A 20737-nucleotide genomic window follows, 5' to 3' on the forward strand; every position below is an offset into this window, starting at 1 on the left:
TATATATATTTATATATTTATATTTTTTTGGGGATTGCAATTTGAGCTCACTAGGCCTTTCATAACTTTACTTGATGAATTAAAATCCCATCAAGATGTTCAGGAATGAAAGTTTTGTAACTGTCATTTTTTGGTGCGTTGTTTTTAAAGAGACGCTTTTAAATAATAATAATAAATTATACAAAAATGGACGTTTAAAATAGTCTATAAATCAGCTATAGTAATTTTTTTTGTATATGACTAGTTTCAATGTAAATAAGTAGTTTGGAAAAAGGTGAAGGAAATATTTGCAAAAGCAATTTAAATAAGGAATGTAAGTAAAGCCTATAAAATTGGAAATAAAAGGAAACTAACATTATATATTGTTTCATATGTTGTGATATAATTGACCAGATTAATCGGAAAGACAAAATTATTCAATTTGATGATCCAAATATATGCATAAATGTATACCAAGATAATTAAATAATTTACTTAATTGATATAAGAAACAATTTTAGGGAATAAAATGCATTTTGCTCATGAAATATTAATTTCTTAAAGAAGAATTATTTTTCATTCTCATAATATTATTTAGATGGAAAAGTTGATAACTGACTAATTTCCACATAAAAACTTTAAATTTGGATTTCAAAGACTTTTCAATTCAAAAAAATTACTTCTTTATTTAATTATTTTTTGTTTATAAATGCTTAATTTTGCTTTATTCAAACCAAAGGAGGTATGATACTCATGCAAGATAATAGAGAGTGTAAGAGAAAATTGATAAAATGAAAGACATGATGCACTGAATAAATTACATAATATTAGGGTGAAACAAGAAAAAAGAGTAAAAAATTTTTAATAAAAGAACAATAAAATGAGCAATTTTTAGAAAACTTTAACACAATATGGAATGTCATTAATATTTACACTCATAAAAATGATATAAATAAATTATCACAGAATTTTAAACGAGCGTCTCATACTTTTCAAGTCAGCAGTAAACAACATAATTTCAGTAAAAGCATTTATTGTTCTTTAAGTCAAAGATTCCATGTTAGGCTTAGAAAAGGTCCCATCGTAATTTGAGCAGAATGTTCGCCAAGTTAGGGCTTAGCTCGTTCTATTTCTATCAAACCGCTTTTCTAAAGCGTCGGTAATTCTAGTATATTCTACGCCTATATATTGCAGTTTATATGCGTATAATACTGTCCATCAACTCTTTCTCATTGGTCACTTGATGCACATATTTCCTGATGTGAATTTCATAGAATTCAAATTAGCCACATTTTTTTTATATAACAATGGATTTTGTTGTAATTTTTATTAAAAAAAATATGAAAGCAGCTGAAACAAATTGTAACGAATTCAGTATTTAATGATTTTTAAAATGAATGTTAGATAGAAATGGATGGAAATTTAATTTCACGACTAATTTAAATTTTAGAAACAAAACTTTTCCTTGGCATTAAGGCTTGAGTCTAAAGTAGAGATATAAAATTAAATATAAAGTTTGAGTCTAATTAATTATTTTTATTATATGGGGAACTGAATGATATTTAGTTGATATACCTTTAAAAAAATGTAGCTAAAAATGTCATCTCAACTTGCACAGTTAAAGGTGCATTCAAACTTGCAAGTCCTTACGTGTTAAAGATTGCTATTCAGGCAGTACTGTACCAATGTAATGGAGAAGGTCTAGGCTAGAACCTCACCATCCCGACATGGTAGATGAAGGATTAGAAGGCCATCTTTCGCAGCTGGGCAACCATTGTAGCTATGTGGTAGTAGTAGGACTGAGATGAAGTAGGTGATGATGATGACCGTTGAGGTGATGGGCGAGGGAGGACGACTTGGCTTTGTCCTCAGTGTCCTGCCACTTGTCTTGAGAGCGGCGTCGAGCGTTCATGAAAAAGTTGCCCACGGTGCTCAGTTCGAGTCCCAATTGCTGCGAAATGGTGATTTGCATTTCCTTTGAAGGACGCTTCGTCTCTTTAAAAATGGCCTGTAAGGTGCGCCGCTGGAGATCTGTAAAGACCAAGCGCGGCTTCTTGGGAGTGTTGGGGTTCTTTTGCTGTTGTTGGTGTTGTTCTTCTTTCCGTTTGCAAGCTGAAAGTAAAAAGAAGAAACGCATCAGAACCGTTTTAATTCCCAATACAAAACAATAGTTACTACTTATATTGTAAATATTTTGCGCAATAATTTAAGAGTTGAGTGGAGAAAAATTTTAAGGGACATTTTAGACAGTTCGTGTAAATCTGCTTTAAAGCATATGCTTTGATAATAAGAAATTAAAAATAAAGGTTGTGTATCTGCTTTATTTCTTGATTGCAAGCTTTCGTTTGATGAAATCTGTAATTTTCTGCCAAAAGAGGAGCTTTTTAATACCTTGCTTGCATCAACTTAGTTGGTTGTAACTAAGCGCAGCGTCAGACTAAAATATCTCACCTGAGTCGCTCAGGGCAATCCCTCAGCGCGATAAGTGTACTTAAGAAAAATCTGCTTCTTAATGTAAACGAAGTATAAGACTACTTGTTTGCTGTACGCCATTAAATGCAATTGGAAACTACTTCCACTTCAAAAACACTCAGAGCCTTTATTTACTGAGATCTTTAAGGTTTAAAGACTTGGTAAAATAAATTACAGAAAAAAAGGCGAAGAAATAAGACTAAAATAGTTACTCCTCTAGAAATTTAAATTTTTTTTCCTCATAAATATCAATTAAAACCTATTTTTTCTACGCTTTTCTATCATTCAAAAAATATAAATAATCTAGATCTCAAACCTGAGTTCTCAAACTCATTTTACGATTTACAGTTGAAACACATGGCATGAAATAAGTATTTTTATTTTAATAAATTATGCGTCTGTATAAGTTATATAAATATGATAAATCGTTTCGTATAAGGAGCCAATGATGTCCGATTCTGTTTAATTAACCTTTCCGCTAAACATCTAGAGACAACAAAGGTATTTAAATAAAGCATGTAAGATCACTAACTAATCCTTAAACAGAACCGAAACAAACAGCTCGAAAGCAACCAATCCCTTCAACCACAAAAATTAATTACTTTCCTGAATATTTTCCACCAACTTTTGGGCACGAAATGGAGATAATTTTTTAATACTCCATCTTCCCCAAACACCGCGTTACCAAAGAAGCCATCCAAAGCTATCACTCAAAACCACGACGTTGAGAGCTGACTTAGAAAATCCCGGAAATTCATATCAAGTCATACATAAACCGGATTGGGGAGAAATAAGTTTCTTATTAAACTAAGAAGCCGCCGGGATGGATAGATGCATAGTGGCTTGACTCCCCCACACTTTGCCTGGAAATTCTGATGATTGATAGCGCAGAATAGTCAGCTGGCACAAACGCCACAGCCAATTAATTGAGCGACAGCTGGTTCGAGCCCTTTTTTTTCTTTTTCTTTCGCCACCCCCCCTACTTCAGATAGATTTCTCCTTTTTAGAAATTCATAGCCTTCCATCTTCCAAGGGTGGTTTGGAAAAATGTCGTCTTCATCTTTGTGGTTGTATCCCTTGTGGATGATAACCCTTTCCCGCAGATTAAGTCGCTTTTATGGTTGGTGACACCTTCATATGAGTGTTATCTCCCGTTGGAGCAGGCTTTGTTCGAGAAGAATGCTTCATTAGTAGTTGAGGGGAAAAAATTGACTTTTGTGGAAGGACTTAAAGCTACAGTGGTGTTCATTGCAGTGAGGTTAGATGGTTTGAAAATTATAATAAAGAGAATTGAATGGTTTAATAATTCAATAAACGTTTTAATTCGTAAGTACAATTCTTATGGTGTTGCTTTACCGCAACAGTTCAGCGAAATACACCTAGTGGTTAAATGAATATATTCATGTTACTTTAATAAAAGCTTTCATTGGCGAACAGCGCAGAGTTAAAAAGTGCAGGGTGGCTTGGGAATACGGGAAATTTGAAGTTACATTAGTTGCACAAATAAAAACTGGAAAAAACCGTTTTTATAGATAAAAATGTGCGTATAATACAATAAGCTATTCGTGTTTTCATAACAGAAAATCAGAAACTGTCTCTTCTAATGATATCGGAAAGTTATACGACACGTCAGCGTTCACATTTGTGGAAACTTTGGAATGCTTGGTGCAGCACATCTTTCGATTTTTCCAAAAAGTAAAGAGATAGCCTGTGATACTTTATTATGGAAACATAAATGGCATACTGTATATCTTTGACAATACTTTGTGGCATTTTGCAATGTAAACATATATGGCATACTGTAGACTTAGATTATCGTCATTAGTTTGTCACATTTTGTTATGAAATCATTAGAAGCATACTGTGCACATACACATTCGACAATAAAATGATACTTTCTTGTTTTCAATGTACAAATTACGTTTCTTATGAATTTCTATTGTCCTATACAAATTTTCTGTATTGACTGTAAAAAATTACGGTAAAAAGTACCTACACTCATAATGTTGGTACTTTATATAATAAAATTCATTTTTAGCGTAAAACAAAAAAAACCATGGAAAATATCGCAAAAAATATCATGGAACAAAAAAAACCTGACATACTAGAATTTTTATAGTAATAACTACTGTAAAATCACTGAATTACTGTAATAAAATAAATCCTACTGTAAAAATTACGGTAAAATGGATGCTGCACCCGGGGTATCAGTACTTTTTAGCGTAATTCGGTCCGGAATTTTTATAGCGTAGTTTTGTAAGTTTGAAATATTTCTCGTAGTACGGCTATACTCTACAACATCTTTTGTATAAAATGGTTACGGCAAATAATCTTATCAAATATATATATAGAACTGCAATGCATATCAAGAGCAATAAAATACTTTGACTGCTAACAAACTTTTTACTTTAAGATTTCATCAGTTCTGGTTCATGTTTAATAACATTTAAAAAAAAAATGACTGTTTAATTTGAGCATATAAATAAATCACACCAATATATAAATATGAGTACAATGTATACAATTAGTTTGTAATCTATATTTTTCGTCAACCGAGAAAATTTTATGACGTTTATCCTTTATTTTATTGCCATTTTTTAAAATTTTTTTCCGAAGACACACACACTGCTTAAAGTATGACAGATTAAAAGATAGAAATACTTAGATAGAAAAGAGGAGCTGGTATGCTAACCTATAGTAATAGAAAGATTGGGGTTGTAACCTATAGTAATAGAAAGATTGGGGTTGTAATCAATAGTAATAGAAGCATAGGAGTTGTACCCTATAGTAATAGAAAGATTGGGGTTGTAACCTATAGTAATCGAAAGATTTGAGTTGTAACCTATAGTAATAGGAAGATTGGGGTTGTAACCTATAGTAATAGAAAGATTGGGGTTGTAACCTATTATCAAATTGATTCAAAGCTGTAATATTTCTTTTCTTTTCTTGTTTAAGTAGGTTATAGCAAGAAATGTAAAATTTTGACTTTCCCCGACTTTGGCCAAAGCCCTTGGCAGTTTTTTCTAAATACTCCGCTGTAATAAATTAATTTTTATAAAATATAATTTAAGAGACGCGATAAACAAAGAGAATTTCAAACTAGAAAGTACTTGAGATTTTTAAAGTATTATATTAATCAAGTTTGTTTAAAACTTTTCATATCTTTTCATTTAAAAATAGAGAGATAAAAAAGAAATTTATTTTGGTAAAAAATTGATTAAACCTTTAAAACCTTACTTCAGAAAATATCAGGAACTCCTCTCGCCGGATTAGCATGAACTTTCAAAAGTGAATACAAAACAGAGCAACAAACACCTCATAATTGTTCAACTTTGGGTTACCCTCATATTAAACGTTCTTTTCTTTAAGTGTTGCCACTCCCGAATTTATAATTATCGCTTGCTCGAAAAGATAGGAAGAAAAGAAGAAAGAGAATTGAATTAAAAAAAAAGAAAAACGAAAGTTCGAGAAAGAATAATTTAGTGAGAAACGAAGATTCAATTGAGAAAAGGGTTCCATGCATAATCAGCCAGTAATGAAAGCCATTAATTTAGAAACTTAATCGTTTATAACGGCCTAGGGTCTCTACTCTTCGCTATAGAGGAGATTTTGACACCTGCCTCTGCCTTCTCATTCTTTTAAGTCGAAGTTTTATTTTTTTCCCTTCTCTTTCTATTCTTTCTCTTCTCTACCATAATCTTTATTCTTTTATGAGAATGCTGAAAGGCCTTTTGACGAATATGAATGGGTATCTTTTGTTTGAAGAATGATTTTGTATTTCTGAAATTTTATTGTAATTAAAAGACGAAGGCATTGTTTTTCTCTAATTAATAATTATTTATTACTTTTTAAGTCTGTTTGAAGATTAGCTTATACTTAACAATTATAAATTATCCCACGGTAACTTCGTTTGTGTTAGACTCGTCTAATTTTAATTGATAAGACTTGAGTTATTGCAGAACTATCTATGTTAAATCTAGCTCAAAGATAGAGTTAATAAATTATACATGCTCATAAACTGAGACTTATTTTGTAAAGCTCTAATGGCGAAGCTTGGAATTCAAATCGTATAATTCATTTATTTATGGTTAAAACAATTTTCTGTGCAAGTGCTTTTGATCAAAATAAATAACTACGCTAATTGGATATTTGCAACTCACGAAGAAGAAGATCACTGATACACAGACACCTGATCAATGATCACAGTGCCAGGTGGTTGTTTCAAATAATATGGTATGTTAATATTCTAGATATTGCTGATAAGGTCGATCTAAGCTTCTACGCATAAGTTAGAATGTTAATTAGCGTGAAATTAATTAAATACAACACCGTATCACATATTGAATTTGTTAAAATAAAACTTCTTTGTCTACGCTTTATATTTTACCTAGTTTATAATTTTTTTAGGAATTTTATTATAACTGTGACTATTTTGTATATCTGGCAACTTCGTTGCATAATTAGTTTGCTTATGCTCTACGCAGCTTCGCGCCTATCTTTATTTTATACAGGAAATAAACCAAATCTGTGGTTGTAAAGGAATATAGAATGAGTCACTCAAGAGAATTCATATTTGATGAGCTAGGTTTACTAGAAATAGAATAAAAATAACAATTGCTGACATAAACAAATGCCTCGTTTCAACAGCCAATCAGGATCGATGAATATGTTGATGTCACTTTCAGGTACCATATTAAATCTGATCCAAAAATTGATTAAGCGTGATAATAAACCAAGCTTAATAGCTGAAACTTAAACATGCCAGCTTTATATACAAGATGCTTATATACAAGCATCTGATTTCTGCGAACTCCTTCGTCTCAAGTTGCAACTACCCAGTTGGAATTTAAAATAAGTAACACAAAGCATGACCAAAACTAGTCAATCTATTTCCTTGATAACATTACATTCATAAATTTGGAAAATGAAATTACCCAGGCATATTCTTTTCCCTACTCCCTGTAGAGACAATAACACCTGCTTATGAGTTTTATTCTTTTATGAAACTGCTGAAAAGCCTCTTAATGAATATGAACTTTTAAGTTTTTATTACTTTTCCTTTATTATTTCTTTATCCTAATATGTCCTTCCTTTTTTATGAAAATATTGAAAGATTTTTCAACGAATAAAATCGTTCTTGCTTAAATTTTGCTTTTTTCCCTTTCCTTATTTTCAATTTCTATTATGAAATTATTTATTCAGAGAAATCATAGACTTTATTCCTTTTTATTAAAAAGAATGTTATGAAAATATTTATTTTCATAAAATTCTTCTTCCATGAAAATATTGGATTGGATTTTCATGAGCTAAGCCTAAGTCTTTTCTTTTAAGTCGAAGTTTCATCATTGCAGTTTTCTACTACACATTTTTCTACTCTAATCTGACTTTTATTCTTTTATGAGAATACTGAAAAGTCTTCTAATGAAAATGATTTTGTTAATTTTTATTATATTTTTTCTATTTTTTTAATCTACCATAGTACTTTCTTTATTCTTATATGAGAATATTTGTGAATAATGAATGAATATGGTCTTTTAAAGCTAAGTTTCATTACTTTCTTTTATTATTTTTCTACCATAGTTTGGCCTTAATTCTTTTTTGAGAGTACTAAAACGGCATTTGATGAATATGATTTTCCAAGTTTCATTGTATTTTATTTCCTTTTTTTTTCTTCAACTATTTTTTTACTCTAGTATTCTTTTAAGAGAATAACTGAAGGTGTTTTTCTAAATGTCATCTTCGAAGCTTTATTTATGTTTTTCGTTCACTATTATTCTTTTATTCTAATATTTAAAGGACTTTTGATGAATTTGATTTTTTGCATCTATGTTTTATTATTTTTGTCTTCTACTACATTTTCTTTTACTGTAGAATAATTTTTAATTTCGTATGAAAAAACGAAAAGATTTTTTAGTGAATATTAAAGAATTTTTTTTAGGTAGATTCCTTTCATTTTTGAAATTTTTTTTATTTAAATTTTCATTTTATTGCGTTTGTATATTTACTAGATGTCAATTGTAACTTGCATATTTACTAGATGTCAATTGCAACTTGTATATTTACTAGATGTCAATTGCAACTTGTATATTTACCAGATGTCAATTGCAACTTGCATATTTACTAGATGTCAATTGCAACTTGTATATTTACTAGATGTCAATTGCAACTAGTATATTTACTAGATGTCAATTGCAAAAATGCCTTCTGAAATGATTTAAAGTGATTATTAGCTTTTTTATAATATAATTACAAGCCACATTGACACAACTTTTAAAATAAAAAATATGGTGGAAAACTTCCCTCGAAGTTGAAAGGAGTTTAGCCCGAAGATCTAGAGAATGAAGAGGAAAGATTTTTTAATTTCTATAAAATTGTAAATTTTAATACAGTTTAAGGTATTTTTTTATAATAATATTAAGTTCCAATCAAAAATAGCGTTAAAATATTTTAACAATATAAATTTAAGATACAATGCATTTAAAATAATTAAATACAACAATAAAACTTTGCATAAGTTGCTTTGTTATGTTTAAAATGTATTCAATTAAAACCTGAAGAATTATTTGCACTGAAAAAAAAAAAGACTTTTTTGCTTATATTATTAAAAAATTAAAAAGGAAAAAAATTCATGAATAGTGTTAGGATTAAAAGATTACTATAAAAAATGTTCCATACCGTGTGATAAATGTAAAATTAAAAGGAAGAAGATTTATATGGGGTGAGAAAAACTGTTAATCCTTCACTCGAAAAGAAAGAAGAAGTGTTTAACTCAACTTTTTTTTTAAATGTAAAACTTTAACTGATGGTTTTTTTTATGAAATGGTATTAAAAGTTCCGGATTTTTTCACAGTATTTGAAAAACATTAAGTTTCCTCAAAAAATTATTCCTTAAAAAATAACTTTAGTGTTTTTTAGCGATTCATTTAGATTGAAAATTTTTATAGTGGCATATTTAGTTAACTTTAAAAAGATCTTAAAATATGTATTTGCAAACTGCGGCATTTAGCTTATTTTTCCCCCATTATAAGTCACAAAGTAATTTAAAAAAAAGAACAATGGAATTAATAAGAAAAGAATTAATAAAAATAATATTATAAAGATTGATAATTCAAAATTGTTTTTAATTATTATCTTAATGACACTCCAACATTAATAATTTTTATAACTTATAGCAAGTCATTTTTTTATATAATCATTTTCAAAATATAAAACGTTAAGTTCTAAAATGTTTTCTTCAACTAAGCTCATTCAAAGATTTAAAATTTTGAGATTTCATAATCGTGTCAGATGAGCTGCATAATGTTTGTAAGAAGATGAGCATTGAAATATCATTAACGAAATTTAGCCGCTTGAGTGAATATTGTTGAAACGAAAATAGTTCATCAGCCAGACACTTTTAGGCTTATTGCAGTGAGCTTACAAAGCTTAAGGCTAACTAAACACACTCCTTACTGCTAAATTATCATTTTATACATCAGGTNCGTCTAATTTTAATTGATAAGACTTGAGTTATTGCAGAACTATCTATGTTAAATCTAGCTCAAAGATAGAGTTAATAAATTATACATGCTCATAAACTGAGACTTATTTTGTAAAGCTCTGATGGCGAAGCTTGGAATTCAAATCGTATAATTCATTTATTTATGGTTAAAACAATTTTCTGTGCAAGTGCTTTTGATCAAAATAAATAACTACGCTAATTGGATATTTGCAACTCACGAAGAAGAAGATCACTGATACACAGACACCTGATCAATGATCACAGTGCCAGGTGGTTGTTTATAAATAATATGATATGTTAATATTCTAGATATTGCTGATAAGGTCGAGCTAAGTTTTTCCGCATAAGTTAGAATGTTAATTAACGGGAAATAAATACAACACCGTATCACATATTGAATTCGTTAAAATATAACTTTTTTGACTACGCTTTATATTTTACCTAGTTTATAATTTTTTTAGGAATTTTATTATAACTGTGACTATTTTTATTTTGTATATCTGGCAACTTCGTTGCATAATTAGTTTGTTTATGTTCTGCGCAGCTTCGTGCCTATCTTTATTTTAAGTAGGGAATAAATCGAATCTGTCGTTGTAAAAGAATGCAGAATGAGTCACTTAAGATAAATTCATACTTGATGAGCTAGGTTTTCTTGAAATAGAATAAAAATAGCAATTGCTAACATAAACAAATGCCTCGTTTCAACAATATGTTGACGTCACTTTCAGGTACCTATTAAATCTGATCCGAAAATTGATTAAGCGTGATAATCAACCAAGCTTAATCATGCCACTTAACTTAAACATGCCAGCTTGATTACATACAGTCATCTGATTTCAGTGAACTTCTTCTTCTCAAGTTGCAACTACCCAGTTGGAATTAAAATAAATAACGCAAAGTCTGAGCAAAACTAGTCAGTCTATTTCTTTGATAATATTACATTTATAAATTTGGAAAATGCAATTACCCAGGCATATTCTTTTCCCTGCACCCTATAAAGACAATAACACCTGCTTCTGGGTTTTATTCTTTTATGAGACTGCTGAAAAGCCTCTTAATTAGTATGAACTTCTAAGCTTTTATTACTTTTCCTTTATTATTTTTTTTTTATCCTGATAAGTCCTTAATTTATCATGAAAATATTGAAAGATTTTTCAACGAATAAAATCTTTTATGCTTAAATTTTTATTTTTTAACTTTCCTTTTTTTCAATTTCTATTATGAAATTATTTATTCAGAGTAAACACATACTTTATTCATTTTCATACAAAAAAGAATTTCAAGAAAATACTAATTTTTATAAAATTCTTTTTCTATGAAAACGTTGGATTGGATTTTTCATGAGCATGATCTTTTAAGTCTAAATTTCATCATTTCAGTTTTCTACTACACATTTTTCTACTCTAATCTGATTTTTATTCTCTTATTAGAATACTGAAAAGTCTGTTAATGAATATGATTTTGTTAACTTTTATTATATTTTTTCTATTTTTAATCTATCGTAGAACTTTCTTTATTCTTATATGAGAATATTTGTAAATAATGAATGAATATGGTCTTTTAAAGCTATGTTTCATTACTTTCTTTTACTATTTTTCTACCATAGTTTGATCTCTATTCGTTTTTGAGAATACTAAAACGCCTTTGAATACGAGTTTTTGAATTTCAATGTATTTTCTTTCCTTTTGTTTCTTCAACAATTTTTTACTTTAGTATAATTTTAAGAGAACAAGGGAAGGCGTTTTTATGAATGTGATCTTCAAAGTTTTATTTGTTCTTCTTTTATTATTATTATTATTTCATTATTATTCCTTTATGATAATATTTAAAGGCCGTTTGATGAGTGTGATTTTTTACGTCTATGTTTTATTATTTCTTTCCTCTATGACATTTTTTTCTACTGCAGAATGATTTTTAATCTTTTATGAAAAAAAAAGGTCTTTAGATGAATACTAAAGATTTTCTTTACAAAGATAATGTTTGAAATGTTTACATTTAAAAATTAATTTTATTGCATTCGTATATTTACTAGATGTCAATTGTAACTGTAAGTATTTGTCCTTTAATGTTATTCAGTATGAGGGAAAAATTCGATGTTTTCCACCATAGTTTGGCCTCTATTCTCTTTTGAGAATATTGAAACGCCATTTGATAAATATGATTTTCTAAATTTCATTATATTTTCTTTCCTTTATTTTTTTCAACTATTTTTTTTACTCTAGTATTCTTTTCAGAAAATAACTGAAGGTGTTTTCATAAATACGATCTTCGAAGCTTTATTTATGTTTTTCTTTTACTATTATTCTTTAATGGAGTTAATTATTATTCTTAAAATAGAGTTAAAATATTTTAACAATATTTAAAAGACTTATGATGAATGTGACTTTTTACGTCTATGTTTTATTATTTTTTCTACATTTTCGTTTACTGTAGAATGATTTTTAATCTCTTATCAAAAAACGAAAAGGCTTTTTGATGAATACTGAAGAATTTTTTTAGGTAGATTCTTTTCGTTTTTGAATTTTTTTTATTTAAATTTTCTTTTATTGCGTTTGTATATTTACTAGATGTCAATTGCAACTTGCATATTTACTAGATGTCAATTGCAAAAATGCCTTATGACATGGTTTAAAGTAATTATAAGCTTTTTTATAATATAATTACAAGCCACATTGACACAACTTTTGAAAAAAAATATGGTGGAAGACTTCCCTCGGAGTTGAAAGGAATTTTAGTTCGAGGATCTAGAGAATGAAGGGGAAAGATTTTTTAATTTCTATAAAATTGTAAATTTTAATACAGTTTAAGGGATTGTTTAAGGGATATTAAGTTCTAATCAAAAATAGAGCTGAAATATTTTAACAATATAAGTTGCAGTTACAATGCAAACGCTGCGCTTAAAATAATTAAATACAGCAATACAACTTTGTATAAGTTGCTTTGTTATGTTTAAAATGTATTCAATTAAAACCTAAAGAATTATTTACTCTGAAAAAAAAAACTTTTTTTGCTTATATTATTAAAAAATTAAAAAGGAAAAAACTCACGAATAGTGTTAGGATTAAAAGATTACGATAAAAAATGTTCCATACCATGTGATAAATGTAAAATTAAAAGGAAGAAGATTTATATGGGGTGAGAGAAACTGTTAATCCTTCAGCCGAAAGGAAAAAAAGGGTTTAACTCAACTTTTTTTTTTTTTTAAATATAAGACTTTAAGTGATGATTTTTTTTTTATGAAATGGTATTAAAAGTTCGGGATTTTTTCACGGTATTTGAGAAACACTAAGTTGTCTCAAAAATTAATACTTAAAAAATAACTTTAGTGTTTTTTAACGATTCACTTAGATGGAAAATTTTTATAGCGGCATATTTAGTTAACTTTAAAAAAATCTTAAAATATGTATTTGCAAACTGTGGCATTTAACTTATATTTTCACCCATTATAAGTCAGAAAGTAATTTTAAAAAAAAACAATAGAATTGATACGAAAATAATTAATAAAAATAATATTATAAACATTGATAATTCAGAATTGTTTTTAATTATTATCTTAATGACACTCCAACATTAATCCTTTTTATAACTTATAACAGGTCATTTTTTTTATATAATCATTTTCAAATGAACTATAAAGTTGTTAAAAAAATACATAAAACGTTAAGTTCTAAATTGTTTTCTTCAACTAAACTCATTCAAAGATTTAAAATTTTGAGATTTAATAATCGTGTCAGATGAGTTGCATAATGTTTGTAAGAAGATGAGCATTGAAATATCATTAACGAATTTTAACCTTTTGAGTGAATATTGTTAAAACGAAAATAGATCATCAGCCAGACACTTTTAGGCTTATTGCAGTGAGCTCACAAGCCTTAAGGCTAACTAAACACACTCCTTACTGCTAAATTATCATTTTTTATATCAGGTTATTTTACAAGAATCCCAGAGTAATATAGGGCTAATTGTAAATAGGCATATTTAAAGGTTATTTCAGCAAGGTAGGTACTTTACTAAAACTAAACAAATACAAGTTTATTTTTAATAAAATAACTAATTTGTGTTTATCTTTTAAAATACAATCTTTAAACTTTTAAATTTATAATTATTTGCCCTATTTTACATTTCGATTACTTCTTCTTTTACACTAAAATGATTCCTTTAACAAAGTTGAGTTAAAAAAATAGCTTATCACAGAATATTCTAAGATGTTCTTCTAAAGATAGCATTCATCTTTGATGGCTGGACTTTTACAATGTAGAAGAAAAGTTCCTACAAACGACTTGCTTTGACGAAAATAAAAGAGGCCAAGGAACATAAATTAATTTGACTGTAAAGGAAATACACACACACAAAAAAGAACAAACGAACAAAAGAACTTTGATCAGAACTTCCGAACACGAAAAAAAAATCTTTTTATGCCTAATATAAATTCTCCGGCTTTTGCAAAGGACCTGAGCAACCCTTTCACAAAAGGTGGAAAACTCTAAATTGATTTGGAACAAGTCTTCCAAATTTATTTAGTTTATTCCAACGCGCGATCTCTTCTGGCAAAAGCAAGAGACGCAGAAGTTGGAATAAAGTTTTAGTGGAAGTACCTCACAGAATTCCACCAACGAACTCTTTTGGCTTGTACGCTGCACACTGACACAAAGCCCTTCTCTTGGTTCTGCTTTTGAAGTACGGCAACCGTGGATGTCCTTAAAAAACAAGTTCTCGAATGGAAATCGAAGACGGTGGCATCGGAAGTCGATTCTGGAACAATGGTGGCAGAAACTGTGGGAAACCCTTGGGAGGCCTCTTCCACTTGTCCGGATGTTTTAATCCAGAATTTGCATCAGCCCACGGGATGGGTCTTTCCTTCTCCTAGTTGACCCATAACTAAAACCATGGGGAATGAAAAGTCCTTTTTCGAATCCTCCTCCCCCTCTTTGTTCGGGAATGAAGGAACTTTAGTCGTTCGAATTTGGGAACGTAAGATGTTCCACGAAGTTCGGAAAATGTTCTGAATGTCTTTTTATTCTTTTGATAACAACTTATCATAGTCTTTTCGGGGAGTTCTGGGATTGTTAACTGATATAATTTGGTTCGATTCTTACACTTCTCTATTGAGTTTATCCATAGTTTGTAGCGTGATATGAACTGCAAATTTCACGAAGAGTGGTTTTCGTATATTGAAATAATATTGCGTGCGCTGCTTTGTTAAGTTACTTTTATTCTTTTGATAACAACTTGGCATAGCCTTTTCAGGGAATTCTGGGATTAGTAACTGATATTATTTATTTCGATTCTTCTTTGAGTTTATTCAAAGTTTTTAGGGTGATATATACTACAAATTTCTAGTTCATGAAATGAATAATGAATTTTGTATGTTCATATTTAAAAATTTTTTTTTATAACAACTTATAATCTTATCGCAAAATTTTGGGATTACTAACTGGTATAATTTGGTTAGAGTTTTACTCATGTCCTATTAGTTTATCCATACTTTGTAACGTGATATGAACAACAAATTTCAAGTTTATTCCGCTAATAGTGATTTTTGCAAATTTAAATAATATTATTTAAGTTATTTTTATGTTACTTTTATGCTTTTAATAATAATAAACATACCTGAAATTATTATTAAAAGCATAAGGTAACATAAAAATAACTAGTCCTTCTCTTTTCAGGGAATTCTGAAATTGTTAACTAATATGATTTGGTGTGATTTTTACATTTTTTCTTTGAATTTATGCATAGTTTGTAGCGAGATGTGATATGGACTACTATGGAGAGAGAAATTAAAATAACAAAGGGATTAAATTCATTCAAGAAAGAAAATTGTTTTAAAATTTTTAAAACAAGACATTTTAATTCGTTGATTACTTCAGAATAATTATCATTTTGGAAGTGATAATTATTAGAATAACCAGGGGATTAAGTTCATTTAAGAAGGAAATTTTTAAAATTTTTTTAATACAAAACACTTTAATCCGTTGATTACTTCAGAATAATTATCATTTTGAATGTGATAATTATTAGAATAATCAAGGGATTAAGTTCATTTTGGAAAGAAATTGTTTTAAAATTTTTAAAACAAAGCGTTTCAATCAGCTGTTACTTCAGGATAATTATCACTTTGGAAATTAAGTAGACTATTCTAAAGATATAAATTAAAAATCACATTGCACAAAAATTTGTCACTTTCATTGGAAAAATCTATTTCTTCTTATCCTTTTATTCAATTTATACCTGGATTTGAGTAGATTTTTTTTCGATTTTCAACAACTTTCAAAACGATTTGATTTGAAATTTAGTGAAATATATTAATAATTTGAATAAAGTAGGAAAATTCAAAAGTTTATTAAAAAATTCTATGATATTTTTTAAATTTACTCCTGAATATAAACTTATTTTTTTTTGTCCATTTTCTCAACAAAATATTTTAAATCCATCTACTAATTTCAGAACAATTATTATTCCAAAAACAAGGCAAAATGCTCTAAAGATACAAATTAAAAATCATACTTCAGCGAAGTTTGACACTTTCCTTTTTAAAAAAAAATCTATTTTTTTTCTCCAGTTTTAACCTGAATTTGAATTTATTTTTTCGTGTTTCTCAGTCAAGCAAAGAAAATTAAAAAATAAATATTTTTAAAAACAAGGATAGAAAACAGAAAGAACAGGAAACTTTTCTTTCTATCTTGGGTAGGGGGAGGGTGCGTGGTGGAAAGGGTGAATAAGAGAGAAAAGAAGAGACTGGGAAGAGGGCAGGTGCCCCTGACGACATTGCGTGATGTGGGGGCCATAGCATCAGGGGTCACAGGCCCTCTCATCACCCGACTAATCAAGAAAAGGAGAAAGCTACACCCCCACTAACGCCCCTCTGACACCCTTGCAAGCCTTACGTAATTTTTTTCCCCTTTTTCGTCTGATGTAGAAAAATATCTAGAAGTGTTTTAGTTAATGATTCTTGCTATGTTACTCTGTCACTGAGTTTCTTTTAAAAAGAAATCTCCTTTTTTTTGTGAGAATGTATTGTTTCGGAGATTTTTCCTTTCTTTGGAGTTATTTTCCGGCTAAACCCAGTTCATATTTTAGTTTAAATTAAAAATATTTATTTTTGTTTCATTTTTAAATTAGTTTTTCCCCTGTTATACGAAATTTCAAACAAAATAGTAGCTTGGTTGATATGCCAGGTAGCGCTAATGGATCGTATTTGATTTAAGGTAGTATATAAGATAGTAACGTTGATGGCCCAAACTGAGATGAAACGAATATATCGAACTAAAAAAATCTATTTGTAATATTTTAAATAGATATTTATGTACAGGGTTTTCGTTAACGCCCACCCTTAATGTATAGTGGTTGACTCTTCAGAAAATGTGATATTCTTGAGTGCAAAACGTAATTTAGGAAGTACTTTGTTTTGAAACTTGGTTGAATTAAGAAAATTTATCTACTTCTACTTCAGCTGCTCGACAGCTCTATGTGGTCCCTGGTCTTCTCAAGAAGTTTTCTTCAAACATTTGGTGATTACTCTCTAGTTCTTAACCCTAAGAATGTTTAGGTCATTCTCAACACTGTTAATCCATCTTAATGAGGGTCTATCCAATAACTCCTAGAAGAGAGAAGGCCTCAGCACGGGTTACCGCAAATAAGAAATTCGATCCATTTGTAGTCCAAACGTAAAGACATCTTTCGTATCTTCCTGCACTGCGCAATTTATGTTCGTTACGTCGGACTACTAAATTGATCCGTGCTGAGGCCTTCTCTCTTCTAGGAGGTGTTGGTCTACTCCGAGGTCCTTTTCCTATGGGGTTAGCCAAAATAAATTTCTTACATAGATCTTGCTAGATGATCAGCCGATTTAATTTGCTGGATTTTAATGAGTTTTACACTATTAGGTTCTTTTAAAAATCCTGTAAAGCTCTAAATTATTTCTTCTTATCCAGTAACCGTTTACATGAACCCCACTAAGTATAATTTTTTCTTTCTTTTAGTCTGTGTATCAGGCATAAATTTCTGATGCATATGTCAGGATAGATTTTATAATACTATTAAAAGGAAACAGTTTTGTTTTCTGTTTAAGAAAGACGGATTTTAGAAATTTCTTTAGACCATAAAAACATCTATTTGCAATGCAGTTCTTTTGTGTATTTCAAGGATTAAAGTATGGTTGTTTATTTCTACTCCGCTATAAGTAAAACTGCTATTCTTTTTGAATTTATAAGTTTCAATTTCTATAGTGGGTAATTTGTGGATCGGACTTTAGATGAGGCAAGTATTTTGTTTTACTTTCGTTTACTGACAAATGAATTCTTCTTGCAAATTGTTCTAAGGTCGAAAATGCCAGTTAAACAGCTTGAAAGGTTCGAGCCACTAAGCGAATGTCATCCGCATAGGCTAGAATATGAAGAAACTTGTTAAAAGTAGTTCCCCTAGTATTGATCCCTCAAATTCTAATTAATTTTTCGAAAAATTAATCTCCTTTGTACTGAATATTACGAAACATACTGAATATTGCGAATATTACGTAACTCACTTAATAAGTAGGCATTTTATGGAATAATCGGTTTTTATTGTTAATTATAACTGGAAAATCAAACACATTTAAAATATATTTTAGAAGGGACAGCATAGTGACGAAATCTTGTAAAATAGTATTTTGCCTAAACCTATTTTGACTTAATAACTTCATTGATTTTTTAAAAAAAATTAGCGTTTAGGAAGTCCTTATAATAATAATGGGGAGGGCATTAGTGACGACAGCATTGTAACCTGATTTGGATACAAAAATATTATGATGTCAAAATGTCGAATTCAGTTATCATGCATTTAGAATGATGAGCAGCCAATTCTAGCTTTTAGCTGATTATGTCCCAATATTATTTTATCATGTAACCTGCGTTGAACCATCACCTCCTACATCAGAAAGCCTCCACACGGTTTCTTATAGGTAGTCTGCGCAGACTATTTAAAAAGTGAACCTGTAGTGCGCATGAACCCAAATTTTATTGTAAAAAGTAACTGAGAGAAATTTACCATATATATTTGAGAATTGAATCTGTAGTGGTAGACAAGTAAATAAAACAAACCAATCATATTCATAAATAAAAAAAATTTTAGACATATATTTGCTACCACTTTCTTATTTTTACTAGATTTTCCATTAAATGGCTCTTTCGTAAACTAGTTTTCCTTCATAGTGGTCTGATCGGACTACCTACAAAAAACCGTGTGGAGGCTTTCAATTGTAGGAGGCGTTGGTTGAACAGCCATTTTGTTCATGTGGTTACGACTACCAAATTTCACCTTCCAGCCTTCTAATTTTGAACCCAAAACAGAAGACAAGGAAAGTTCTAGGCCATGCTTTGGAACAAGCTAGCCTTCGTGGAGGACTTTTTAATGAACCTAACCCACATTTGCGTTACTAGGAGTGGAAAACCACGAAAAACGCCTACAGTTAGCCCGAGGTAAAGGGGATCCCAACCCATGATCCGTCTACCACTGAAAATATTTTACCCCAGCACTAAGATCGGTGCAAGACGGGAGTAGAATTCGAGCCAACCAGCCACCGCTGATTTTCGAGTCTGCGTCACCTCATTGGGAAGCGAACACTTCTATCCCCTGAGCCATCGTGGTTCACTTGGTCATAATTATAAAAAAAATCAAATTAACTAAGCAAAGAAAATGAAATGTTGAAGCACATAATTTGCTACAANCCCTTAATGTATAGTGGTTGACTCTTCAGAAAAGGTGACATTCTAGAGTGCAAAAAGTGATTTAGGAAAAACTTTGTTTTGAAACTTGGTTTTATTAAGAATATTTATCTACTTCTTCTTCAGCTGCTCGACAGCTCTAGGTGGCCCCTGGTCTTCTCAAGAAGTTTTCTTCAGACATCTCTACATTTGGTGATCACTCTCTAGTTCTTAACCCTAAGAATGTTTAGGTCATTCTCAACACTGTCAATCCATCTTAATGAGGATCTCCCCAATAACTCCTAGAAGAGAGAAGGCCTCAGCACGGGTTACCATAAGCAAGAAATTTGATCCATTTGCAGTTCAAACGTAATGACATCTTTCGTATTTTCCTGCACTGCGCAATTTATGTTCGTTACGTCGGACTACTAAATTGATCCGTGCTGAGACCTTCTCTCTTCCAAGAGGTGTTTGTCTACTCCGAGGTTTTTTTCCCATGGGGTTAGCCAAAAGAACTTTCTTACATAGATCTTGCTAGATAATCAGCCGGTTTAATTTGCTAGATTTTAAAGAGTTTTTCTGGATTAAGTTCTTTTAAAATTCCTGAAAAGCTCTAAATTATTTCTTCTTATTCAGTAACCGTTTACATGAACCCCTCTAAGTATATATTTTCCCTTCTGAATGGAAAATTTTTTCTTTCTTCTAGTATGTGCATCATGCATAAATTTCTAATGCGTATGTCAGGATAGATTTTATAACACTTTCATAACTGTTTAAGAAAGACGGTATTTAGAAATTTCTTTAGACAGTTAAAACATCTATTTACTATGCAATTCTTTTGTGTGTTTCAGGGAATAAAGTATGGTTGCTTATTTCTATTCCGTTATAAGTAAAACCGCTATTCTTTTTGAATTTGTAAGTTTCAATTTCTAAGTGGGTAATTTGTGGATCGGACTTCAGATGAGGCAAATATTTTGTTTTACTTTCATTTACTTATAATTTAATTCTTCTTGCAGTTTGCTCCAAGGTCGAAAATGCCAGTTAAACAGCTTGCAAGGTTCGGGTCACTAAGCGAATGTCATCCGCAAAGGCCACAATATGAAGA

At 29.9% G+C, this 20737-nt stretch overlaps 1 protein-coding gene across 6 annotated transcripts in view; it reads right to left on the minus strand.

Annotated features, from left to right (window-relative positions):
- Positions 1–674: 674 nt before the first annotated feature.
- LOC107451597 (hepatocyte nuclear factor 6-like) overlaps positions 675–20737 on the minus strand; it is a 277515-nt gene continuing 257452 nt past the window's right edge. For all 6 annotated transcript variants that reach the window (XM_071185203.1, XM_071185199.1, XM_071185202.1 and 3 more), the window contains one exon: positions 675–2091. In XM_071185203.1, coding sequence (XP_071041304.1) covers positions 1977–2091 — 115 coding nt within the window. In that variant the 3' untranslated portion in view covers positions 675–1976. The remainder of the gene's footprint in view (positions 2092–20737) is intronic.

Source organism: Parasteatoda tepidariorum, chromosome 9 (assembly GCF_043381705.1).
Source record: "Parasteatoda tepidariorum isolate YZ-2023 chromosome 9, CAS_Ptep_4.0, whole genome shotgun sequence".
In the NCBI taxonomy this organism is placed as follows: domain Eukaryota; kingdom Metazoa; phylum Arthropoda; class Arachnida; order Araneae; family Theridiidae; genus Parasteatoda; species Parasteatoda tepidariorum.